Source organism: Daldinia decipiens (genome assembly GCF_022478715.1).
Source record: "Daldinia decipiens strain CBS 113046 unplaced genomic scaffold F4813scaffold_38, whole genome shotgun sequence".
Taxonomy (NCBI): domain Eukaryota; kingdom Fungi; phylum Ascomycota; class Sordariomycetes; order Xylariales; family Hypoxylaceae; genus Daldinia; species Daldinia decipiens.
This window is the reverse complement of record NW_026054581.1, coordinates 221026-246208: the sequence shown is the minus strand read 5'-3', so window position 1 is coordinate 246208 and position 25183 is coordinate 221026. Positions and strand designations below refer to the sequence as shown.

At 46.2% G+C, this 25183-nt stretch overlaps 9 protein-coding genes and 1 non-coding gene across 10 annotated transcripts; 6 read left to right on the top strand and 4 right to left on the bottom strand.

Annotated features, from left to right (window-relative positions):
* Positions 1-312: 312 nt before the first annotated feature.
* Positions 313-3879, bottom strand: F4813DRAFT_392837 (uncharacterized protein; the record flags this gene model as incomplete). Its single annotated transcript, XM_049247328.1, has 3 exons — positions 313-1494; positions 1554-2710; positions 2766-3879. 3 exons carry the CDS (start codon positions 3877-3879, stop codon positions 313-315), a joined length of 3453 nt encoding a protein of 1150 aa, XP_049096297.1.
* A 1262-nt stretch (positions 3880-5141) lies between these two features.
* F4813DRAFT_213661 (uncharacterized protein) lies at positions 5142-6449 on the top strand. Its single transcript, XM_049239697.1, has 2 exons — positions 5142-5512; positions 5662-6449. The coding sequence occupies exons 1-2, from the start codon at positions 5488-5490 to the stop codon at positions 6261-6263; spliced, it is 627 nt and encodes a 208-aa protein (XP_049096296.1). The 5' UTR covers positions 5142-5487; the 3' UTR covers positions 6264-6449.
* Positions 6450-6628: 179 nt separating this feature from the next.
* On the top strand, positions 6629-9105 carry F4813DRAFT_213658 (PLP-dependent transferase). The gene is made up of 4 exons (XM_049239696.1): positions 6629-7070; positions 7130-7420; positions 7493-7537; positions 7586-9105. The coding sequence occupies exons 1-4, from the start codon at positions 6993-6995 to the stop codon at positions 8714-8716; spliced, it is 1545 nt and encodes a 514-aa protein (XP_049096295.1). The 5' UTR covers positions 6629-6992; the 3' UTR covers positions 8717-9105.
* A 904-nt stretch (positions 9106-10009) lies between these two features.
* On the top strand, positions 10010-10142 carry F4813DRAFT_t125. Its single transcript has one exon. It is a non-coding gene; the product is annotated as a tRNA-Lys (tRNA).
* Positions 10026-10688, top strand: F4813DRAFT_213456 (uncharacterized protein). The gene has a single exon (XM_049239694.1). The coding sequence runs from the start codon at positions 10152-10154 to the stop codon at positions 10512-10514; it is 363 nt and encodes a 120-aa protein (XP_049096294.1). The 5' UTR covers positions 10026-10151; the 3' UTR covers positions 10515-10688.
* Position 10689: 1 nt separating this feature from the next.
* Positions 10690-12370, bottom strand: F4813DRAFT_213539 (Alpha/Beta hydrolase protein). The gene has a single exon (XM_049239695.1). The coding sequence runs from the start codon at positions 11818-11820 to the stop codon at positions 10816-10818; it is 1005 nt and encodes a 334-aa protein (XP_049096293.1). The 5' UTR covers positions 11821-12370; the 3' UTR covers positions 10690-10815.
* Positions 12371-16050: 3680 nt separating this feature from the next.
* Positions 16051-16344, top strand: F4813DRAFT_371439 (uncharacterized protein). The gene has a single exon (XM_049244613.1). It carries the CDS (start codon positions 16060-16062, stop codon positions 16294-16296), a length of 237 nt encoding a protein of 78 aa, XP_049096292.1. The 5' UTR covers positions 16051-16059; the 3' UTR covers positions 16297-16344.
* A 1836-nt stretch (positions 16345-18180) lies between these two features.
* Positions 18181-19709, top strand: F4813DRAFT_213357 (uncharacterized protein). The gene is made up of 2 exons (XM_049239690.1): positions 18181-18482; positions 18551-19709. Exons 1-2 carry the CDS (start codon positions 18408-18410, stop codon positions 19625-19627), a joined length of 1152 nt encoding a protein of 383 aa, XP_049096291.1. The 5' UTR covers positions 18181-18407; the 3' UTR covers positions 19628-19709.
* A 1907-nt stretch (positions 19710-21616) lies between these two features.
* F4813DRAFT_213378 (uncharacterized protein) lies at positions 21617-22630 on the bottom strand. Its single transcript, XM_049239693.1, has one exon. It carries the CDS (start codon positions 22386-22388, stop codon positions 21687-21689), a length of 702 nt encoding a protein of 233 aa, XP_049096290.1. The 5' UTR covers positions 22389-22630; the 3' UTR covers positions 21617-21686.
* F4813DRAFT_213363 (ARM repeat-containing protein) lies at positions 22631-25061 on the bottom strand. The gene has a single exon (XM_049239692.1). The coding sequence runs from the start codon at positions 24998-25000 to the stop codon at positions 22874-22876; it is 2127 nt and encodes a 708-aa protein (XP_049096289.1). The 5' UTR covers positions 25001-25061; the 3' UTR covers positions 22631-22873.
* Positions 25062-25183: the final 122 nt, after the last annotated feature.

Below are 25183 nucleotides of genomic sequence, written 5' to 3'. Positions count from 1 at the left end.
AAAATCATTAGCAAGAAACGAGCCAAATATGGAACCATTCCCACTTGCGAAAGGGTGAATATTCATCGGCATCCCTCCGAACAAAACGCCTCCATGCACTACCATACGCCGTGCACCCTCCCTTGGGTTCCAGGCCAAGTCTAAGGAAACCCTGAAAGGAAAACCGGATATCCCGCTAAATAGGGTATAGAATAGGGATGGGAAGGGTTAATCAAACACTGCTTTACTGCTTTTCCGAAAGGGTAGATGATGAGAGGAGTAGCACCACGGCTAGTCAGTATAAGGGCTGGCAAGCTCTTGGTGTACGGTTCTCTAACGCTCCATGCTCTCTGGGCTCATCATGCCGTTATCCTCTTTATCCGTCTGGCTGTTGTTGCCTTGGCTTTGCGTGCTCCCGACACGTTCCATAGGAGGAGCAATAGGAGGCAGAGATGAACCATTTGTAAGGCTGCTACCGTTAGGCATAGACAGACTCTTCTTCTTCGAGCTACCTTTTTCAGGACTATTATTTGTTGCCTTGCTAGCTTCGGCTGCTTGGGCCTCTAGTTTCTTTTTCTTCTTGTTAATGGCATTCTGCTCTTTGGGAGGTCGCTTCTGAGGTGAAACAATCTTGCCAGTAGCACCAAGACGTGGCCGGGGTCGTCGCTGCTTGACAGGCAAGTCTTCATCTTCCACCAAAGGTGAGTCGCCATTAGCGTGCAGCTTAGCGAGGAAGAAGTTCTTGACAAGGCCGATCTGCTCCTGGATATTCTCCTTGGTAATGGGTTCAGGAGGTGAGAGATCCTCAAAGAGGACCTCATCGGAAATACCTTGAGTTGGGTTCTGAACCTGGTATTGGTTGCGAACCCTCGATTGGAGGAGATGGAGAGGAACTGAAAGTACACCACCCATCTCCCCGGCGAGGCCGAGTTCTTTGAATCCGAAGAAATCTTCGCCAAGTTCCTCAGCGAAATCACCCCCAATGAACTGCTCGCTACCATCGTTGAAGGCGGCGGCCCCGTCTTGTCCCACCTCGGTCACCGCGGGACGCAAAAGATCGCCCAGGTGAGACTTCATACGCTCGTGAATGCCGACTAGTTTATGCCCAAGCCTCTCGACCTCGTCCTTGGCATAATTCTCAAGCGATTCAATCGAATAGCCACTCTCATTGAGCGTATGGAGCAGAGCCTCTTCAGGAGTATAACGGGACCGAGCTGTTAAACCGCGTTGGAGGTCTTCGGCAGAAGGGTCTTTCTTTTCAATCTCGGTGTAGCTTTTGACAGTCTGTACCACCTTGCCGAAGTAGTCAGCAGCGATGTCAGTAATGGCGTCCATGGCGGACGGTTGGAGTTCTTCAAAACCCGCATGGTAGAAGATCTTCGCAACAGACCGTTGCATCCCCGCTCTGCAAACCTCGGGCGCCATTACGATGTTATCACCACACGTAACATGCGGTTCAACATCGGCTTCCTGAAACGGCTCGGGGTTGTATTTCGGAAACTGGTTCGCATATACCTAAGAGGAATTAGTCAGTTAGTGATACAAGTACGACGCATTGGAAATGTAGTGTATACCTGAGTCTGGAGCTGCATCTGCTTTATAACGCCAATTTTTGAGCAGATCTTCCTCGTCTCCTGCATCTGTCGAATGTTGGCATCGAATTTCTGCGTCAGGTTACTCTTAGGCGCCGTGAAGTATCCCGGCGGCAAGGCTTGAAGAAATTCTTCATGCTGGTTGATGACATGGCCTTCGGTGTCTTCGACCCACTGGAGGGTTGGCGGGACGTCAGGTACAATGCTTTGGATGTCATAATAATCGGGGATAGCCTTTTCTTCATCCTCTTCCATACCCTCTGCGAGAGTTTCGGTTGCCTTTGCTTCCTTGCCTAGACTAGCTGACGGATCCTGAGTATAACCAACCAAGCCCATAGTTTCTGCCTGTTGTCGACCACGTAGGAATCGACGCATGCCAGCCTTAGTTCGAAGCAATGCAGGCTCGTCGACATTCAACTTGTTATTGTTAAAAAGCAGAAATCGACTCTTGGTAATTAGCGCGCGGTCTTTCTTGGTCACTTGCTTCCAGATTTTGTGTTCTTCGTCTTCATAAGCTTGTTGGGCAGCTTCATTCAGCGCCTGTCCTAATGCCATGCCGTTCAACTCCGGACCATCAATGTCCATAGCATCCACGTTGCTACCCATGCCTGAATGGCCATTAATCCCGCTGGGTGTCATAGAGCCCGCAATAGGAGGCGTTCCAAACCCGTTACTTCCATCGAGTTCGGAGCCTTCTCTATGAGCTTTTGCTAACAATCCATTCAGCTGCAGCACTGGCTTCTGTTCGACGCCGGGAGTCATTTCCTTCTGGCTAGAATGAGTCTTCCTAGCTTTCGATCCCTTCGCTCCACCGGTGATCCGGCCGCGAGACGACATTATCGGCTCGTCATCCGAGTCATCACCACCGTCATCATCGCCGCCGTTCTGCTTACGTCTCTCCTCAGCCTCAACTTCAGCACGAGGGCGGATGACAAGGTCCGGGATTAATGGAATGAGCTTCTCGGCCTCCTTGCGCATCCCGTTGGCCATTCGCCTCAATGGGTGACCCATGTCCTGGTTATAGCGCAGACAGTTGTCCCAAATTAAATTGAGGTCTGTAACAAAATCGGACTTGGACTTGTAAGTCAGCGACTTTAATTTTTTGGTCATCGTGCCGAGATCCATGGGCTGCTTGATGACTTTACGGCAGTGTCAGTTAGCGTAATCGAGCCTCGGTGGTCGCGCGAAACTTACAATTATAGTAATCGGGAGCGTCTTTTTTGTTAACCCTCTGGAGGAATGGGGTCGAATATTCGGTATGCGCCTTGAGTTCGGTCAAGACCTTTTCTAAGGCTTCGTATAGCTCTTCCTGGTTAACATTCTCTTCGCTAGCCCACTTACTTCTATTTTTACGGACTTCGTTCATAAGGAGGCGCAACTCGGCATCCGATGCGCGCACCATATCGCGCTTCATATCTATGCGCGCAATAAGATGCTTGAGAGTTAAACTGGATGCGCCCAGGTTTGCGCTACTGAGCGATCCATGGTTTTCCCCAGACGTGCCTACGCTCGTATTGCCGCTGGTATTCTTATCCATCTCAGCCTGAAGCTGCTTTTCAGATTCTTCAAGCTGTTGTTGTTCCAACATAGCAGCCCGATCATTCTCAAGTGTATAGAAGGTAGTATAGAAACTACGCTTGGCAGCCTCCTCGGTATCTTTCCGCGCTTCTTCCAACTGCTTGCGCGCGTCTTCGGAATTGCTAGCTTGCGCCTGCGATCCATGCGACACCGGCTGACCATCATCTTTCGTTCTATCGTCAAGTTTATAAGGCGACGATACGGACGCGATGGGGGAGCTTCCTGACTTAGAAGGAGACGGAAGACCTTTTGCGGCGGCGGCGGCGGCGGAGGCAACTTTAGATTTAAGAGAAGATATGTTAGTGTTATTATTAATGTCCTCATCGTCTTCATCGTCTTCCTCATCGTCATCCCCATAGTCGTCTTCATCGATCGTTCTTTTGACTCTCTTGGCAGGACGTTCTTGTACGGCGGTATGGTCGGTGGTTGGAGGAGGGGCCGTAGATGGTGTGACTGGTCGCCTCCATGATTCTATGGCGGCACGATTAATAGAACCATCCGGGGCGAACATCTGCGCAATGCGAGCTTCATTTTGGTGATACAATTCGCGGAAGTGGGCCCTCACGCGGTCCTCATCGATATCTGATGCCTCAGGCACCGACGCGGCGGAATTATCCATAATATCGTTGGATTGCGTCAAAGCATCAGTAGGACTATGAAAGGGACGTTTGCCAATGACTTGATGATGTTGCGGTGGTGGCCAGGCATGCTGGCCGTTCATGATAGACATGATGGCCTTATGGGCGTGTTAGAGTGATGAAATGGTGGCGGGAGCCATGCGGGAAGAAATTACAATCGCGTCGATTCGGGAATAGGGTGTTTAAGGGCCCTAAATTGACACTACAAAATTGAGCGACATCGAATTAGATGACAGAAGTTGTTTTAAAAGAAAACTTGATAAGAATGGTGATACCTTGATGCGTCTTGTTCAAGGCGATTTCGCGTACTTTTTGAAGGTGAGGTTATGGCGAAGGAGGTTTTGAGCGGATCCCTGGTACAATGATTTGATGGGGGTACTGCGGTACATTGAACTACCTAACTTAGTACCTAACCTACCTAGGAGGAGGTACATGTAGGTATTACAATGAATAATACAACATGTACTGTCGGTACCTGCTACCCTCTACGTCTACAGTAACAACTTTAAGTACCGCGCCTGACCAATCCATGTATGTGCCCCTGAGAACCCGCCATAACTTGTTAAATCAGCACCTTAGGTCTCTACCTGCCTGCTATTGCGCATTTGCGATGACAACCGCCGCATTGATGGAGACAGGCACTTGTAGTAAAACAGTGGAAAGGTACCTAAACCCAACAGACCTAAAATCAAAGATTCAATTAACAAAATATATAATTGCAACATAAAATTTATGTTAAATATGAAAATTTTTGCTTTTCTTTAACTTTCTTATCACATCCTCAATTATACTATTACAAAATCTTGTTCCTCAGAGGCACATACACGTTTAATATATATCGAAGACGTGCCGGGACCTAAGTACATAATAGGTACATGTTCAAAGCCCCCGCAAGCAGCCGGATTTCCAATCGAATGATCCCGTTTAGATAATCATACTCGTCACGTGCTAGGCATTACATACCTACACTACCTATGGCTCAAAGTCAGCAGCCACAAAATTTTCGTCTCACAGCCACATTTTCATATAAGAATCTACATAGGTAAGGTTCTATTCGAGCTTTAGTAATACCACAAAGTACATCATATAGTACATGTAGCACTGCATCTGGGACTTAGCCTGTCTCAAATCTATAGATCTCTAAAAATGATTATAAATGCTAATTCAGCTCAGCCCGACCTGCATATTCCAAAACTCGGACATTAGAAGTGTGGAGAGTATATGATCTGATAAGTGGCTAGTGGGGAATATCTAAGTTCCCTAGCTGACCCCAGGCGGCGGACAGGCGGCCAGCTGCAGATAATAAAGTGCAGGTTCGTTACATAAGATACCTAATACATACATACATACATGAGGTATGTACCTTAGACCAGCAGACCAGATAAGCCTAGGTTGCTTATGTAACTCAGCTTGACCATTATACGACCTATGTACATATCTAGGTGCCTATCAGTTAAAGCCCCAAATCTTTTCAGCAGCCAAGACCAGGTGGGCTAGGTGACGAAAGAAGTGGAACCTGTCTGCTTTCCATCGCTGGAAACCCGAAGTAAAGCTCACCGGAGCCAACTTTCTTCACTTCAGCGACATCTTTTTTTTGTCAAGCATCACACGATTTTTATAATATACAATAATTGACAATAGCCCCGTGTGAAACCATGCCCATACATACTATCCCGGTTTAAACTCTTATAGACTCCAACATGCGAATTCGTCTACCTTTTGCAGGTTTGTTCCCTGGTTTCTTTTCTTTGTTGCCTAACTTGCTCCGTTCCATAGTTAAGAAGCTCCCAGACTTGCTATGACGATCCCCGAGAATCGCTAAAGCTTTATATCACAGCCCCTGTGAAGATCACAAGTTAATGAAACATTCATAGGAGTTTTCTTCCTGTTATGTCTCCTTGCAGGCTACGCAGGACTCTCGTCCCTACAACTCGACACCGTTATTAATGATAAAGTCCTACACCTCTTAACTTTCTTCCTCTTGACCGTTGCTTTCTACTGGATCATCGACACGAACCGCCGCCGTACCCTCAACTTCACCGTGGTCGTATGTACCATAGGCCTCGGTGTCGGCTCCGAATTCCTCCAAGGGTTTCTCCCTAACGGACGAGAGTTTGACCCCCTCGACATTGTCGCCAATATTGTGGGCAGCTTGGCGGGGCTTGGGCTATGTTCATGGTACCACTTGAGGATGCTAGAGAGGAAGCGTTCACGTAGACAATACAATGCTGTTCCAGGGGAGGACCCCACAGATCTCGAGCTCGATGAGGATGTCGAGGCTCAAGAAGAGGGTGTCATGTCAGCAGCCGAAAACGAAAGGGCCAATACACTCGAGGAGGAAGTCGACAACTGGGACGAAAACGCTGTGGACGCATGGGATGAGGGCGAAGACGAGGGCGATATAGGCGTTAACAATGGCCAAACGACCGAGCAAAACGGAGGAGAAACAATCGATACCAAGAAACGAGTCGACTGAGAGCGTTATGAGAATACGATGCAACGGGTGGACGGATTGAATGATACCTTTTCCTCAGGGGTAAACATAAAACATGTTCACTTACACGGCATAAGCTGGATTCAGTTGTTTGGCAAGGCTCCAGGGATCATGGCGTTTGTAAGAGGTAGGATGAAATTGGCGTGACATCACAGGCTATCAAAAGGGATTTGTCCAAGTATACCCATTTCATTCGGCGGAATATTGTGACAAGACATTTTGTGATGTCCCGGTATTGTAAGATGGCATTGTAAGAGGGGCGATAACACCATTACACGTAATCTGATAATTCGATTTTCTCGATTTTCTCAGTTCTTTAGACAGGTTAAGTTAGCTACGCAGTAGGAAAATAGTATGTGGTTTCCTCTCGTGAACTGACTAACACGAACTGACTAACACGATAGCAATGCTTCCTTTTCCGATCATTGCACTAAAACTCCGGAAAGCACGCGATCGCTTACACCGAGTGGTAGCCCCAAGAACTACCCTATGCAGTGGGTCTCGGCAATTACCTTTGCAAATACATAGCATCTTGGTGGAAAGGGTAGCCGGAAAATTCCAAGCACCTGGATACTTCCAACATATTAAATAGTCAAACACGGGAAATCATAACCAAAAAAAATGAGGTTATAAATGAGATTTTCTTAAAACCTCTAACCTAGAAACCTCCGAATCCACAGCGTCAATTTAATCATTGCGCGATCGTCAAATATGTCGACAAATGCCCAAGTCAATGAGCGCAACAGGGTCGATGAGCCCAAGTTAAACAGAGCTGATGAGGTCGAAGATGTAAGTTAATTCTAACAACATATAATGGTATTCTTTTTACGTAGCTAAATCATGTCCAGTTGATCGACGCAGTGAAATCTCTTCTCATACCATTCATCAGGGATGCGGACAAAGCCGCCTCGAGTCGAGCCAGCGGCTTTATAGCTGCAGATGCTCAAGGGGCACCAGGTAGAAATGTCCTAGTAGATCCGCATAAACCAGAGGAGTTGGTAAAAAAGTTGCACATATCAATTCCAGAGGAAGGGGTAGGAAAAGAAGGTCTACTAGATATCGTCCAAACTATCCTACGATACAGCGTAAATACGTGGGATCAGGGGTTTATGGACAAGCTATACTCGAGCCTCAATCCAGTAAGCTAACCCCTTACTCCTCTCCAAAAAAAATGAAACCTCTGAAAAACATAAGCTTATACAGCCGAACAGGTTGGCGTAATATCAGAGCTTGTCCTTACAGTATTAAACACCAACGTAGGTCCTCTTACCCCTTGATTCTCTCAAGTCTCTAATGCAATGCAGGTGCATGTCTGGAAAACCTCTCCAGCACTAACGATCATCGAGAAGACGGCCGCGCGTAAACTAGCGAATCTATTTGGGTTTGTTGGTCCTAGAGCAGGTGGCGTTACTTGTCAAGGAGGCAGTGCTTCAAATTTGACTTCCCTTGCCATCGCCCGAAACGCCCTGTTCCCCGATGTGAAGACCTCTGGTAACCAAGGCCGCCAATTCGCACTCTTCACCAGTGAACACGGACATTATTCAGTTGAGAAGGCAGCTGTCACATGTGGTCTCGGTTCTGACAGTGTCATCAAGATTTCAGTCGACCCAGCCGGTCAGATAGTCCCATCGGCGCTTCGTACAGCTATCCTTCGCGCTAAAGACGAGGGCAAGACGCCCCTATATGTAAACGCGACTGCCGGAACAACCGTATGGGGATCATATGATCCATTCGCCGAGATCGCGCCCATTTGCAAGGAGTTTGGCGTCTGGCTACACATTGACGCCTCGTGGGGCGGACCAGCAATCTTCTCGGCAGCGCAGCGATACAAGCTAGCCGGGTCACAGCATGCCAACTCCCTGACCATCAACCCGCACAAAATGCTCAATGTGCCTATTCCCTGCTCTTTTCTGCTCACCAACGATGTCACGATCTTCCAGCGCGCTAACACTCTGCGTGCGGGATACCTATTCCATGATGCAGGCACCGAAGACGAAATCTGGGATCTGGCAGATCTGACGCTCCAATGCGGGCGCCGTGGCGACGCGTTGAACTTGGCACTCTCGTGGATCTACTATGGTGATAAGGGGTTCGAGAAGCGTGTCGACCACGCGTTCAACACCGCAGCGTACCTTGCGACGCTCGTGCAGGAGTCAGGCGACTTTCACCTCCTATCCAGCAACCCACCGCCATGTCTACAGGTGTGTTTCTACTATGCACCGGGCGGTGCATTACCCGACGACCAAGAGGAGACCACGCGGCGAACCAGCCAAATGGTCGCGAAGCTTGTGCCGAGGGGGTTCATGGTGGACTACGCGCCCGGCCCAAAGGGTAGCCTCTTCCGCGTGGTAGTGAACACTCAGACCCTGAGAAGCACTGTGGATGGACTCGTGAAAGCGTTGCGAGAGGTGGGGAAGGAGGTCGTTCTGTCTTAATTTATCACGCTTCCCTTCATGGCCTCAACTGTAGGGTTACGAACTTGGAGACTCATATTGATACAAGTACTAGTACTTGGTAAAAGACACTACCTATTGTCCCTAGTATAAACATTGAGCAATTAATAAATATAGTTAACGGTATGGCTATCGGTATGTTTCCAACAAAAAAAACCCTATTTCCTGCCGGGAAATCTTGGAGAAAGCTTAGAGAGCAATCTCAGTATCGTATCACTAAACAAAGTCGAAGAAATTATGTTTCACGATATAACTTTACATCTTCGCCATCAAGATGCGAAAATACAGCCTTTGGATGCTACTCTTAAATAAAACCTATTCAACGGTCGACATATTATATAACTACATTTTATTGAAAGTATGGGTTTACTCTTGTGTTCAACTAGCCCGCCTCAGTATGCAAATCATACATATATATAGCGGCTAGAAAACATGGCGTTTATGATAATATAAGAATCTCTGAGATATTCTGAAGCTATCTATCACGTCACCGTATATAGAGAGAATCTCATAAGACTACTAGATTTGTCTATGTAGGTGGTTCGGTGTTCCAAGTCTATTGGATTTATAAGTCGTACCTGCATTAGACAACTCAACGTCAAACAGACAAGTAGTATTATGCTAATTATACGGAATACCTATATTGGTATTGAGAGATAAAAGGTTATTACATTAGAGTGTGTAGATCATCACTATGGGTGTCTTGGTACTTATGACTTCTAAGGAGAGTTTGGATAACAACGGCGCTTGAAATGAATCCTCAAATAGCAGTAGCAGATACTTGTACATTAGGTATGTAAGCGGTTATCAGTATATGAGTGTGATATTTAAGCTTGAATAAAGCATATATAGTCTTAGCAGGTGGCCCTTACGTTGACAGTCTTATATCTGCGATACTTACCTATAATGAGATAGTTGTTGATCAATACCTACTACTCTGCTCTGCGCCCTGCTTTCCAAGGCAATTCTCACCTGCTTTTATATTTTCAATATTACCTTACACCTTATACGATACACAGGGGCGCGATACTAATTCTTCGATCTACTATCGATCCTCCTTCATTGCACTTAGGCTTCATTATGTTTGATCGAATTATGTATACGCGATTTTGTGTATGAGTATGTGCGGTCGAAGGACTTCTCCAAACTTGGACTACATACCGTGCCCACTTCAAGCTGGAATCATGATTGGCTGACTTGGGTGGTTTTCCGATGGCTCACGCACAAACGTCTGTACTACAAAATATATAGCTCAAGTTCGAGTCACCTTGCACCGCCCGGTTAGCTCAATCGGTAGAGCGTGAGACTCTTAATCTCAAGGTTGCGGGTAAGTCAATCCTCAACGTCTGAGATTATTTACCATTAATGCTAACATCACACCTTAAAGGTTCGACCCCCGCATCGGGCTCAATTCCTGATGCTTCCCAGTTTACTGGGATTAGCAGCCTCTAAATTTTTTTTTTTTGATAAATCTTTTTTTTCCCTTCTTTATCCTTATTTGCGTCTTTCTTTATTATCCTACCTTTCACCTCTCCTTGAACGGTTTTCTACCTTCTTACCCCCCTTTTTGGTTCTTTTATTTCAATGTCTTTTTCCATGTCCTCGGCTCTGGTGGGGTAAATATTCCCTACTGTTGGTCCCACAGTTCCTGGATCGTCAAACGCCAAATTTATTTTTACGTGCATATGTTATGCTGATGGTTTTTTTCTTTCTAACTTGGCAGCCATCCCCTCACCCCACCTATACATTGAACACACCTATCTCGGTTTGGCATAGGTAGGGGTTATTATCGAGTTATTCAACAGGGTGTCCACGTTGCAACCTGGTTATTGAAACATCATGGGTGGAGTGGAATCGCCATATCTCGACTTGCTTAATTTACACTGTGCTTCTACGAACTTCGCTTCGTAGGTACATAGACAGTCAAGGTTTTATTTACGACTTCATCATTTCATTGGTATTAGGCACGTAAGAGAGATACCCATTGGTATTCAGTAATAAAGTTGGTGACAGTTAATATTGTCTGTTATTTCCTCAAAGTACCTAGTTTTACTCGAGTGATTTTCCATCTATCTCATTATTTACAGCTCTTGTATGGCTTTGGTTCGTAGCTCCACAGCTTTCTTGGTCGTGCTGGTGGGACCAGCTACCTCAAACCCGTGAGGCACACCAGGGAAGATGTGGAATTCCACTTCGGTGTGCGCATTGGTCAATCGTGTGGCATAGTCGATCGATTCGTCTCTGAACCAATCGAGGTTGCCGACTTCGATATATGCAGGGGGTAGTCCGCTTAAGTCCTTTGCTCGCGATGGCGCTGCATAAGGGCTCACATCAGCTTCGGGCTTGCCCGCTTTGTCCTTGCCAAGGTAGAACTCCCAGCAGCGGATGAGGCTGTCTGTAGGGAGGATCACGAGATCCTTTAGTGGATGCTCGAAGTCGGGGGCGTGGTAGGCTGTGATAGTTCTGTCGTCAAGCATGGGGTAGATAAGGATCTGCTTCTTCAGCGAAGGTTTCAAGCCACGGTCGCGGGCTAGGAGCGCCGTCCCTGCAGCAAGACCTGCACCAGCGCTGTCGCCCATAACACCGAGTCGTGTGGCGTCGACATTGAATTCGGCGGCGTGCTCTAGGAGCCACTTTAGGGACGCATAGCTGTCTTCGACCGGAATAGGGTAGGGGTGCTCTGGCGAAAGGCGGTACTCGACAGCGAAGAATTGGACGCCCGTGCCGTTGACTAGGTTAGCGATATAAGGTGCGAAGATGTCGACACTTCCAGCCACCATGCCTCCGCCGTGTATGTGTAAGACTGCCGGCAGTGGCGTCTTGCTGGATCTATGTTCCTCGGTGGCATACCGGTAGACATCGATCTCGGCGCCATCGAATGACTTAGTTGAGTGTTTGGTTCTGATGACGTGAGGCTGCGCTGGGAACTGAGCGAACATGGCACTCATAAAGCCGTCGTTGGCTTCACGGAACTCAGGTACCGGCTGGTCAGGTATCATTTGGACTGCACCGCTAAGTTTTGCCCAAAACGCCCCGAACTCGGGTTCGTACTTGAGGGAGTGTCCCGACTTCTGTGATGCCGCCATCGTGTCTCTTTCTGAATGATACGGGTGGGTATTGATTGTTTGAAATTCGTTCTGCTGTGATCCGAGTTGGAATCTTATACACACAACCTTTAAATTTAATGACAAGAGAGCTGGACTTGGACATAAATTTATGGCTAGTTTCCTACATATAAATATTCCAACCTCCTGGGATTTCTATATCCATAGAAGCTAGGGTTATACCATGTGCGCTTGCGAATCTGCATGGGTACGGCACAGTCAACATAAAAGTATGCTGGCTCCTGTTACAATGAAACTTCATGCACGAACCAGCCAACATGCGGCAGTATGTCGCATTAACCCCCATAGACAAACGGTCTGGTTGCATGAAAAGCTCTTTTGAAGACACATATCTGATTTAATTGCGTTGGTAGCGAGAGAGATCACAGAACAGGAGCTTGTCTGATTCGTCAGATATCCCTACGGCTCGGCACCGCTGAAAACCAACCCATGTATATTCCTAAGATCAACAAGTAATCCGTTGCAACCTCGATGGACTAGGCTCACCCACAACAAGAGCGGTGTGAAGCGTACCATCACCATTTAGTATAAAGGCCCTAGAAGTAATAGGATAGAAACTGGAGCTGGCATCGTTGGGGTGTCGGGATGATTAACAGGATATAGGTCCGAAATCTTCAAGCGAGATGTTCCCTGATCCCGGAACACGTGCGGATTTGCATGCCTGCATGAGAACGTACGACGACGGCACGCGTCGGGGTCGGGAAATAGGTTGGATCAAGGTCCATGCGCTCAAGCGGTCAAAACGACCCGATTTGGAAGATATTTAAAACTCTTGTAGCTATAGATGGTTTGAAATTGGAATAGGTCGCCTCATGTTCCCATGCTCACCCTTGGAAAGCAGGGCGGTGAGGGGTCCTTGGTATCCCGCGGGGTTGCTGCGGTGCCATTAAATCCTCGACTTCGGAGGGGTAAACACAGAAAAATAAGGCAGTAAAATTCCTGCGAAGGAGACCCGGAAGGCAACGTGCAAGAACCCAGGTGGTTACTTTGGAAAGGGGGACTGGAGCAACGAGAAAAAAAAAAAACGTGTAAAACTCGGTATGGACGGGATGTAACGCTTCCTAGCCGATGCATGTTCTGTGGACTTTCAGGACACTGTCGTAGTTCTCATATCGTAAACTATTTCCAGCCAGACACAGGGGAGCAAGACGTTGATAGTGTAGGAGAATGCGAGTATGCATTTTCGAAATATTCAAGTGACCGAGCTCACATGTCCCTTTGGACAACTTCACGGGAACCTCATCGTCATGGTTATTAGACTGATAGGGGCTAGATTTAGCTACAATAAGCTGGGGAACTATATCTTCAATGTAAACACATTCTTCAATGTAAACACATTCCTCTTAGCCTTTGACGATAACATTAGGATATCAAAGCAACGTACTAAGCTGTCGCCTTGGGTTGAGCATCGTCGGGGTCCTAGCTCCCCGAGACCCCGTTATAAGAGGCTTAAGCGTTGGTAGCTAGACCTCAAATGGCAAAGGTATGGCTATGTATGTATGCCACCTGGATAGCGCCTCACGGGTCCTGGCCGTGATTGTGGATCGCGATGCCGGGAGATCGTACGGATAACATAGACCCACAAGAGTGTACGATGCCATTGCGTTGCCAGCGCAAATCAATACTATAGAACCGGGATCGCGGGTTATGTCTCTAAGAGGCTCTGATGCTAGCTAGTAGGCTTTGCAGACAGACTAGACGAACAAAGAGATACAAAAGATATCGACTAAGATCATTAGGGTTCGATTATTAGACCGATGTTAGTGGGAAATGTTGAATATCGAGTTGTTGGGGTCCACCAAGGCCCTAAGCCGATCTGCCGGACACTATTCCATACGAACATAGTCAGGGTGATCTGAAGGAACTTTTGGCGCCAATGCTAAGATTGAAGATCGACCAGCCCGTCGGAAAGACGAAGAATTAACCTTATTATCTCATTCGATAAACATCGCTCCCTACAGGAATGGGCCTGTGAAAGGAGCGAGTGATCGTAGGAGACCGGTGCGCCTTAGTGTCCTTGGGCCCGAGTCAGGAGAGTTCAAGCTGCTGCTGGCACACAGCATCGGAGTGTTATCTTCCTTGGGTTCAGAAAAGAGTGCGGCCGCTCCTATTGTCAGAATGTCAACACAAGTAGAGCACGGAGTAGTGGCCCCGGAGACACCAAATCAAAGATACTAAATGCTTGTGGGAGAACTTTGGATCACAAGCATCAAGATGCTGCTAAGCCATTTTGTGCCTAGCCCTTCCTTCTTTCATCCTGAGGCAACTGTCTCTGCAAATCATACTGGCCTCATTATTATTTACATTTATCGTCAAAGCCGTGGAGGATATGGGTACGCGTGAAATAGACTTCTACAACGAGTCCTATTCACTGTTAGCAATATTAACGATACTCCTTCCAATATTATACAGCGGAGGGGGTTGAATAAGGTTCTGAATGACCCTAGACACAACAGGCTTCCAATTCTTCACGCATCCACCGACAACCATTGCCATAACCTAATACAACTATTTACCTTGTGGAATATCGGGTTTTTTAGGTTTGGGTATCATAACCCCGGAACGGAAACAGAGCGTAGCTTGAGGTCCAGTCCATGAAAAAGGGTTGTAGAGCTTGGTAGGTATGAATGGCCGCTCTGTGCTGGAGAATTACCTTTTTAGGTATAATGAGATCTGCCCCATAAGATCTACCGGATATCTAGGGACGTCAGTATCCCAGTAGATAAATACCTAGGTTAGATAGCTTCATGTATGAAATTAGATGATAGTAGTGCTTGGGTCTAGACACGCTGAACTCCATCAAAATTGTATGGGGATCCGTACCAGCTTATGGGGCGAGACAGCTAAAGTAGTGGACAGCTTGGGAACGCTTGCGAGAATGAATAATACCTCAACTACTTGGGCAGGTTGAAAGGGACAGAAGTAATTAGTAATTTGCAAATACTAAATCCCATTGACCGAAGTCCCTCCGTCGACTTTGGAACTGCCGCGTCACACAAGGGACTACTTACATTAGAGGGGCGGCTTTTAGGTATTGTACTAATTTGCAAGAAGTACTACATTAGAAAAAACATTAGATCAACTGACTAAGAAGAGTACATATTGAGTAAATAGGCTTGATGTAATTCCATTTCGAGTCGGTAAGGTCGGTAAGGTCGGAACGAGCTCCACTGCATAATACCTAGCATTTGCCATGCTAACTGTAGTGGCAAAGAGGACGTTGCGTATGGTAAGACAACAATTAATCAAAAATGTTTGGTATCGGATGGGGCGAAAGCAAATCCCATGTACGTCAGGATGGCATTTTAAAAGACTGAAATCAGAATCCCATACTAGTTATGCGATAGTTACGTCGTCGTGTTCGAATTCTTCGAATTCTAGGATAAGATCAACTGCGGGGAAAGACATGCCAGTTCGTTTTAGGCCTTGGTTGAACGGCTGACCACTTAAGCTTGTTTTCGGTCAAAAGAATCTGTTCATATTAAGGAGCTATGGGTCAATGGTTGGTGAAAGAAGAGAAAAGAGCAAAGAGCGCCAAGGGAATGATTAGTATGATTAGTATGATTAGTACATATTAGCCACAGCGCCACGTATGGCTCATGCAGGTGCTCCAGAAAGGATCCACGTATTTGTATGTGATTGGAAGCCGAGGCTTTGAGAAATTGTTAAGGCTCCAAGTACACACCCAAAAAGACCAAAAGGTGAGCCACCATTAAGGAACTAAGGGCTCAAGGAACGGACATTTTGCTCCGGAATGTCAAGACAACCTAAGATCCAACGAGCCACAAGCCGCCCGAAAACAGGAAAAAGAGCAAATAGGATAGTCTCATCTCTCTTATACATATATGGTTCGTCTGTTTCAAGTCGACTGGATCCGCACAGATTCAATGGCAGATTGTCCCTCATCGAAAAATATGATGGCAATCGTTAAAATATACCCTCGATCGAATCTCTCACCTAACAATGAAACCAGACCTTGCCCAGCATCTCATGCTCATGCGGGACACACACACGCTACCGTCCGCAGATGCATGGTGAAACTATTTCTGGCAGTGATTGGATGAATTGGCCAAATAAATGCAACTGCGCCGAGTGTTTGTTGCTGCTAGTGGAGATATCGCTGCGATGTCTTTTCCAACACTGGTTTATAATTGGTTATTGGTTCGGCGTAAGACTGAATATTCAATTATGAGGTTCTACATGCTTCTAAGTAAACAAAGGTCCGGGCGGGAATCAAAAAGAATCAGCTGCTTGCAGGTTGTTGTCTTGCAAATTACAACCGTTCTCAGCCGCCCAGCAGTAGGTATCTCGTATGGAAATATGAAAACACGCGTAGCAAAAGCTCCGGCTGTAACCGTGATAGAAGTAAATATGGTCCGGTATCAAGGTGACACATCTATCTCGATTTCTTTGGGATGTAAGATGAGTAACGGGTAAGTTGGGATGATTTTAGCGGAAGTAAGGTCCGGACGCGACGAAGAGACCTTTTTTTTTTACTCTTCCTTTTTCTTTACAAATAATGCTGACTTTCTATTCTCCGAGTGACAATTTAGGTACTTAACATTAACTCATGTTCTTTGCTACAAGGAACAAAAAAGCAAAAGAAACAAAAAACAAAGACCAAATATAAAATTCGTAGCTAATAAAAAGAAAATTTCTATGCCGTGTTATGGCCAGCTAAGTACCAAGCTTATTACATAGCTACAACCTACTTAATCTACTAATGTAACGGAACGAGGCGAATAAAGGGTAGATAAGCCGAGGCGAGTTAAACTTTAAGTGCATCTATGAGATGGCACTTATTTAAAGCGTTATGTAGACCTGTGTACAATTCCTTTGGAAAAGTGTCGTGGGGAGGAATTGACGTTAGATTTAGGTAACAATTGCGTCGTATCCATCTCGTACGTTGTTACGAACTTATTCGTTTATATTTTCATCATTTATAATTTCCCCTCACGCCAAATAGCCTAGGCTCTCCATATTATCTGGTTATGCTTGTTGCTTATTATGTGTATTAAAAAGTCTTCCACAACCTATTTGTACTTGATCGGATCTCAAGAGCCGATATTTAGTTATGTTCAAGCTTTTAAGTAGTTATTTATATGATATCAGAAACGTGTTACCGGCATTATAGGTAGGTAGGTAGTCTTGTCGATCGCGGCTAGCTTACATCATTTGGTGAAGTTCACATAAATCTATCTATCCATTCAGCAGAATTTACACACTTGGGTAACATCGCTTCTCAGTAAATTGCGCCAACCTCTATGTGGCATCTAGTTCGCTGGTACATGTTAGTATTTTATAGCAAAGCTAATAAGCAACTTTAATACATACACACGTAGGTATGATATTAGGTAGATAGCCGTACCTAAGCAGCTAAGCTGTTGACCAGCTCGGATGGGACGTATAATAAAAAGCGGGGAGCTATGAACCCAAGACCCAGAGAGCTTCCTGTGCTAGTCCTATTAGGGGGCTACTTGAAGCACTATCACCAGGCCATAAAGGTATAATCCCTGCTCGGTCTCAGTGCTTTCCAGCTATTTCATTGGTCCCATACTTTTCATCGCGATCGATCGCCACTTGGGCGTTCTCCCGCATCAGGGAATATTGTGAATCCTTGTTCTAGTCTTCGATCGAAGCCATTGGCTTCCAGGCCAGGTACCTTAACATGGTATGCTCCGTTGCGGCCATGTTACGCAATGGCGCTTTGCAAATTATGTACTTCCCATTATTTCGCGATTCCGAACTTAAGGAAATCCATTATTGTATATGTATATGTATACCTATTGTGTTTGTCTCTCTCCGAGCTCAAATTCCTGTTTTCTGTTTTCTGTTTTCTGTTATCTGTTACTATACCTACTCCTCTTGTTACCACCATCTTACCTTACCTTACCTTACCTTAAGCTTGAGCTTAAGCTTCTGCTTCCCCTTTTAACATTATCCTTTGTTAGCAGACCAATCGACATCTCCCAAGCAGCATCCCGTCCGTCTCTTTGTCTCATCCATCTATCCCCAGATAGGAGTCCGGAAGTGTCAGATACACAACTTAGGAACGAGACTTACATGCCACATATCCGTCTAATCATACAATAAATACTTCATATAATTCGGCTGCCCGCAATAAGAGCCTAGCATTGATACAAACACAAGGATAAGCAACAGGTGAAGAGACTCAGAGACTTGAAACAGAAGAGCCGACTTATACAGAAGCTTCCACCCAAACTATAACCTGCGTCTCACGACCCACTGTGACTTTCAGTCATCTCCAGGAATACTGTGCTACGGGTTACTGTCAACTTAAGTTAACCAGCACACAACTTGTTTGCCTTTGTGGTTGCAGATGCCAACGAGGCCCGAAACACCCCACATTCAGCTTATGAATCTCTCTATTTGAGACTATATAGTACAACCAACTTCTAATATATCTTCGCAAAGACCCCTATCTGGATTATATTATTTTACTGGACAATTTGACGTATCACCAGCACAGAGGTGATTCCATCGTCAGTCCTACCTTCAGTACCAAGGTTCAATATACATTCCAACCCATGCCGAAGCGATCCTTAGATATATCAAACGCCATGCCGGGCAACGAACGAGTCCCACCTGTTAAGATACAGAAGGTAAGCTCTTTTCCCTCACCAAAATAGCGATGTTTGCCAGGAACGAACCCCCTAACCTTTCGTTACAGACCGAACGATCCCACGAAGAAAACCAGGAAAGGGCCTACATTGCCGCGTCAAGACGAGCCGACAGAAGCTTAGAGGCTAGAGTGCAGTCCGCCCGCCAGGCATCCGAAATCCACCGACGACGGACGGGCCGAGGTCTCAAAGTGAGCGAGGAAATCGTGTTGAAGGAAGAAATGTACGAGGAAGAAGAGGACGAAATCCCCCGCCATTACAAGTACCTTACTGCCCATTTACAAACGAATTCGCCGGATATGAACCATCGTGTGAATGCGTACATCACTACCCAAGCGGCGATGGCCACCATGGCCAGGTACAACGAAGTCAATCGACTTTTTAGCGAATCATTCCCAACTGCTATGGCGTACCAACAGAACCTGGGAAATTCCATGTACATGGCGCCGCTCATGAACAACGACGCTAACTTTGCCCACCGGCTATCCACGTCGGGGTCTGGCCAAGGCTCTCCAGCAACCAGAACCCAGTCAGTCTCTTCTCAGTCGCAGTTCGACAGGAGGGATTCCATTGCGACCCAGAGCCCGGTACCTACTCCAGCTACAACAACATCATCCCCGCCAGCATTAACGCCTGCGTCGTCAACGGATGCAGATATGTCCGACTCAAAGAGTACACCTTATCAGACTCCGTCTGCCTTTCCAACTCTTCATCTAGATCCACAACTAGCGCAGCAGTCTACGTCCTCTTCCATATTTACATCCGAACTATCAAACGAAGCAAAGATGATGGCCCATATTGACATGAGCGATCCAATGGCGATGCACTTTATGGATGGCAATCCTTCGACCTACCAGATGTTTGGACCCTACCCAGGCGAAATTACAACAACAACAACAACAACAACACAAGAGGACAGCGCCAAGACCAGTCCAGCGGACAAGGGGGCCGAAACATTCTCGCCATATAGCAATCCTCTTCAAGACGACTACTTCCCCACCTCAATAGAGGGTACCATGGGACTTTCAGATATTTCCATTGACAGCTATAGCCGCCTGGGCACGCCAGGTGGCGGGACAGGGGGTGACACCTGGGAGAGTTTCGTCGACTTCGGATCCGAGCAATAATACGCCGGTATCCTCTTATGACATTGCTGCAGTATAAAACGTCCAACGATGCGGCTTGTATATGTCTAAACTATGCTTTCGCATATAAAAAGTGTTTGCCGGAGATACTACGCATCATGCACGGTTTGCGCCTGTTAGGGTTTTAGCACTGGGGTTGATTTGCATGAAAGCGTCGTTTATATCCTGGCCCGGCGTTCTGCTTTCTTGGCTCTTTCACGCAAACGATCATGTCCGAGGAGGAGGAGGAGGAGGAGGAGGAGGAGGAGGAGGAGGAGGAGGAGGAGGTATTTGTCGGTTAATACTATGTGTGGAATTATCCCATAACGCATTACACTGTTTAATAATCGGACGATATCGAGGAGAGAGAGGATGTGCTTCAATGAAGACGGGCCTGCTACATGTGACTTGGAGAAACCTGTTGAATATAGCGAGCGCTATGGAGATTAGGTACCTAGGTTGGCTAGTGAGGCCAACTGTTATTCTAGAATCGGCTGTTGCCGGCTATTCGTTTAGAATGAGGTGGTAGTGAAAAACAAATACAAGAACTTCTCTACGGATTGGGTGGTATGATTTTGGATTGAAGAGGGTGATGAATACCAATATCTACCTCTATCTATTTTTTTTTTTTTTGCCTTAGAACAGTTCAAATAAGATGTAACTCGAAAGTGAAGTTTGAACGCCATCCCATCTTAGACACATTGTCGATACGTAGGCTTATACGCCTCCTTCCCCTAATTAACCTACATGTGAATAGTATCGAGCATTATTAGAATCTCCCTTGCCTCAATTTTCCCCGCCAAGGTAGATATTCAATGGTAACAACGTAACCTAAGCGATTCGTCCCATATACCGAGCTCCACGTCTAGATCGCATGTTTTTACCTTTCTCTACACACTTAGGCTTTCCGCGCGTCTTAGTTCGCGCGGGTTTAAGTTTAAGATTTCGGAAAACGTGCCGTATTTTAGGTCTTACTCGAAGCCGAGATATCCGTCCTGAATCAGAGTTAACAACGCACATTATAGTAAGCTGTCGAGTACCGACCGACCGACCGACCTACTTACCTTAGGTTAGTACCTAAGTATATCTCTACGAGTATTCGGAAAGGATTAGCATACTAAACATACATTTTTACGTGATGAAGATTCGTTCTCAATGCTCGATTTAATTTCAGATTTAATTTGATGATGACGACTTCGAGCCGAATCCGCTCTCGAATTGTAGAGGCCAGTTCCCTTAGGGAGTCATACAATATAAGAGGTACCCATTGTAGCCTTAAGAGGTTGAACACTAGTCTTCATTTTAACCGAGGGTGAATTCAAATTGAACCTATCTAGATGAAAGTGAGTGAGAGTATGTAGGACAAGCTTCAGGAATCCGCCGTGGAATATAGTAGGCATCGCATAATATTCCGAGTCTTAGAGCCCTAGCACAACTAATCGCAAACACTCCTCATGGCCGGCCGTTTGGGTAACTACTTTTCATCATCAAGAAATAGGTCAATTGCGCTGCGGTTCTGTGTATTTTCTTGTGTTCCAAGGATCTGCTAGAGAGGCATTAGTTGATACGTGAGGGTAGTTTGGATAGAGATGAAAATACTGCGCGTAAAAGAAGCGGGGGTGAGGGGTGAAAATGACTAACATTGAGTATCGAATATATGACAGGTCGTTGACCAGTCTCTTCAAGGCCGAAGAATGTATCGCCAAAATCAGTTGGACGAAACATGATTATTTCAGACATATGAATACCATATATATGCGTTTCCTTAGACGCTACTGTTATTCAACAGCGTATGGTTATCATGTAGCGAGTTCGTCTACCCTTGTCATCGTGTGGTCGACAGTATATACCAACACGTTTGACCATTCATCAGATGGGCCTAGGAAACCGTCGGGGCATCCGTTCATCATTCCACGTCTCTGACGGATTTAAAGATATTACATGCTGAGCTATATAACTTAAGATTAGCTATGATTAGAACCCTCAACATTCTCTTGTTTATCGAAGCACTTACCATATTCAGCACACTTGTTACTTTTACCGTATTAAACCCATTTTAGGTCTATTGCACACCCTTTTCTTCACCTGATGGCGAGGTGACAATAATCTGCGGAAGCAGTAGAGGTGGCTGAGTGTTAATAAAAGTCTGATCCAGTTGTTGCCCACAAGTCGTGTGTTTAAGGGTTGCGGTCTCAGCAGGGCTAACCATCAACGTACTGGGCAGCGGGTTGGTAGAGCGGTGCGAAAAGGGAGGTGTTAGGAACCGCCTTGCGTTTTGCGAAGCTTGAATTGCGCGTTGTGTTATGGATGTTACGCGTTTCTTTAACTTTCTAATACCTCTATTGCGGATGCGACCCCCTTTGGATGGCGAAAGGTCGGTAGGATCAGAGCTGATATTGTTATCGTTGGTATTTATGGCCGTATTAGATGTACTTGGACTCGTAATAGCAAGTGCACGAGTAGAGTTTGTTGCTTGGATGATGCGCTTCCACCCGCGGCCAGTATGTTCGTTATAGAGTGTATACTCACCAGAGCTTCTTGTATATCCGGGGCTTAAGCGTGACTGCTGCTCATGCTGCTCATGCTGGCTATGAGGTATCTGCGACTGAGTAGCCATTGCATAGTTGCTCTCGCCGTTACCCTGAGTATTGTTGATGACTAGGGTAGTATCGAGGGGAGAGTCTTTTTGCTCTGTGGGTCCTCGTCCATATTGTCTACTTTTCTTACAGAGGTTAGATAGGTCATAGCCTTGACGATGAGGCATTTTATGCTGAGGAACCTATTAACCATGATAAAGAATAAAGTTGCGTATTTGTAGGCTTATCAGCCGCAAGAAAGTGTAAAGAGGCTCAAGGATTTCGGGGGGCTCTAACTGAGAATGGTAGAATGAAATATGAACTTCTTGAGGAGTGATAGTCATTCATGGACCAGAGTAGACTAGGTAGATAGGAATGCTTTTAAGTAGACATGCTTGTTCAAGAAGTATGGTTAAAAGAAAGGTATTGGGTGGATGATAGGTTCAAGGTAGGTTAGGGTAGGAATAGGTACCCAAATAATTAAAATAGAACAGAGCAAACACTAATGACTAGGAATACAGTCACGACTGCAGTCACAACTGCTAACTGTGTGATGTTGACAAGGAGCCAACATCACCTAGAGAACAGTGTTGGATATTTTATTTTCCTTCAAGGGACTCACTCTGACTACTGCCAGTGGCGAAACTGTGAGAGTTAACCGGGTTACAACACACTATAACGCATTATCTAGGCTTCTCTTTCGTTTCTTTATATAATCGTCACCCTTTACCACATCTCTAACGTTGTAACCGCTAGCACCGCCCCATCTCGAAGGTCCGGCCGCCGCGTGCTCCGTTGAAGAATCGAGTTCTTTAGCCCAGGAGATCCAATCTCTCCTTCTGTTCCTCCACAGATCACCCTTCCAAGTTCTCCAGGTGCGTCGACCTTCAAATGACTCTCGTAATTCTTGTTCATGTTGGCCTAATTGTTCCATGATAAATTCTTTGAAGTGGAAAGGTATGGATATCCCGTCACCTCTAGAGGGAATAGAAACAATTGAATTAAGGACCTTGTTTCCATACTCAGACATAGCCAGCTGGAATGAATGTGATCGTAGCGCTGCGACTAAGGTCTTGTGGAAGGCTTTATTTCGCGATGGGGTTGATAACGCATTGACCAACACATAGGATGTCGGCGCCGATGATGTTGCGAGTTGAAGGATGAGTTCTTCCGGAAGAGCGGCTATAGATTTTTGAACTGTGCTGGAAGGATACCCGGACATAGAAAGCATTGTTGTTGCCAAATGAGAGCCGTGTGAGACCAAGGCTGAACGATTCTTTTGGGGAAGCTCCTGATCCTTCTTATCGCCGGTTTCCGATGACTGAAGAAGGCAAAGCTTAGGGACTAGAAACTTGGGATCTGACCCGAGCGCTTCAACTAAAGCTTTCGTTAGGCTATCTATCTCACTGATGGCTTGGCGTGCTTGGCACCGTTCGAACAGGGTTTTGATCACGTTGAATCTTGACAGCGCGACAAGTTTGCTGAATTCCGGCAAAGTCTTTTGGATGGCGACTACTAGATCCTCTTTGCTGAGTCGATTGAGGATACGAATGGCAGGATAGGACGCGATATCGTTACGTAGAAGACTATGGATCCGGCTCCCGAAGATATGTCTGTATAGAGCCTTGAACACTTTTCCAGGGCAATGAGTAATGAGAGTCTCGAGGAGGCGTGAACCAATATGATCGTATAACATTGAATTGACAAAATCCGATGCCGGTGTAGTGGCGTCTTTCAACGAAGAAGGGGCATCAGGTAGAAGTCTCCATAGTAGCGTCATGTCTTCGGAGTCGTCTTCGGCTGCCTTCGAGTTTAGACTAATGTCCAGCTCTAAGAGTAGTTGTAGAACCGGATTTCCAGTAGGATGTGTCGCTAATACCCGAAGCTCTGTGGTATTCATGCCTGAAACCGAGTCGGCGATAATCTTTTTTGCGGCTAGATTAAATGACATAGGTACGGCTCGTAATTGAGAATTTGAGTCAGTCGGCCCATCAGAGGTCCAAGGGACTGATATCTTTTCCTTCTTCTTGCTGTGGATGAGGGACTTGGTCTGTGACTGCTCTAACGGACGCCCGGACAGAATGATTAGTAGCACACGGATAGTGTGAGACGCAAATTTGTCGGCGAGTAGGTAGCCGAGGTGGCCCTCGAGTTCGTCAAGGGCGAGAAGAAATAGTTCTTCCATATACGGTAAGGGTTCTTCATTTGGATCGTCTTGATCCGTAGGAGCATCATCGCGCTCACCTCCAAGTTCCCTAGTGACGATAGGTGCGGATTGTAAGAATAGGGTTTCGCAGCAATGGCTTGCAAAGCGGTGCTGGATGAGGTTTAAAAAGTGACTACTGAATTGGCCGAAAAGTTTCTTCTTCTGTCTCGTGTTTGACATCAAGATTAACCGCTCCATTAACCGCGAGCACGACTGACTGCATGCTAGCTTAAGTTCCTTTCCCTGTGCCTCGGCGAAGACACTGGCGAGGTATAGTTGTCGTTCTTCTTGGGAAGGGAAGTCATCTATGTCGAGCTGCTCGTCAACGGAGCGGAAATATTCCTGTTCTTGATCCGACAGCATTCCAAAGAACTCTCGATCGGCCTGTGGTGGCCCACCAAATTGATGTTCGGCCTGGTCATGTCCATCTTGAAATGTAGCTTCTTGGTGGACAGCACCATCATCGCCATCTTCATCGTTTAACCGTCGTCTTTTCGTACTTTTGCTCACTTCTTGAGCAGCTAGTGCCTTTTCACGTCTCTTCTCCTTTCTTTCGTCGCGGATCGCCTGTCGTTTCGTCCGTGGCTTCGGCATCGTAGATATTTCGACGTTACGAATCCTAGACTGTGTTGGCAATTGTGGGTGATAATATGACTTCAAGCGCAAAAGTAGCCAAAATAATTTTTTGGCGGTTGCTAACTGATAACCGCCTTATCTTAGCGTCATCACTCCGTATCCTAACGTGCATTAGCCTCTTGGCACCAAGACCCTTATGCA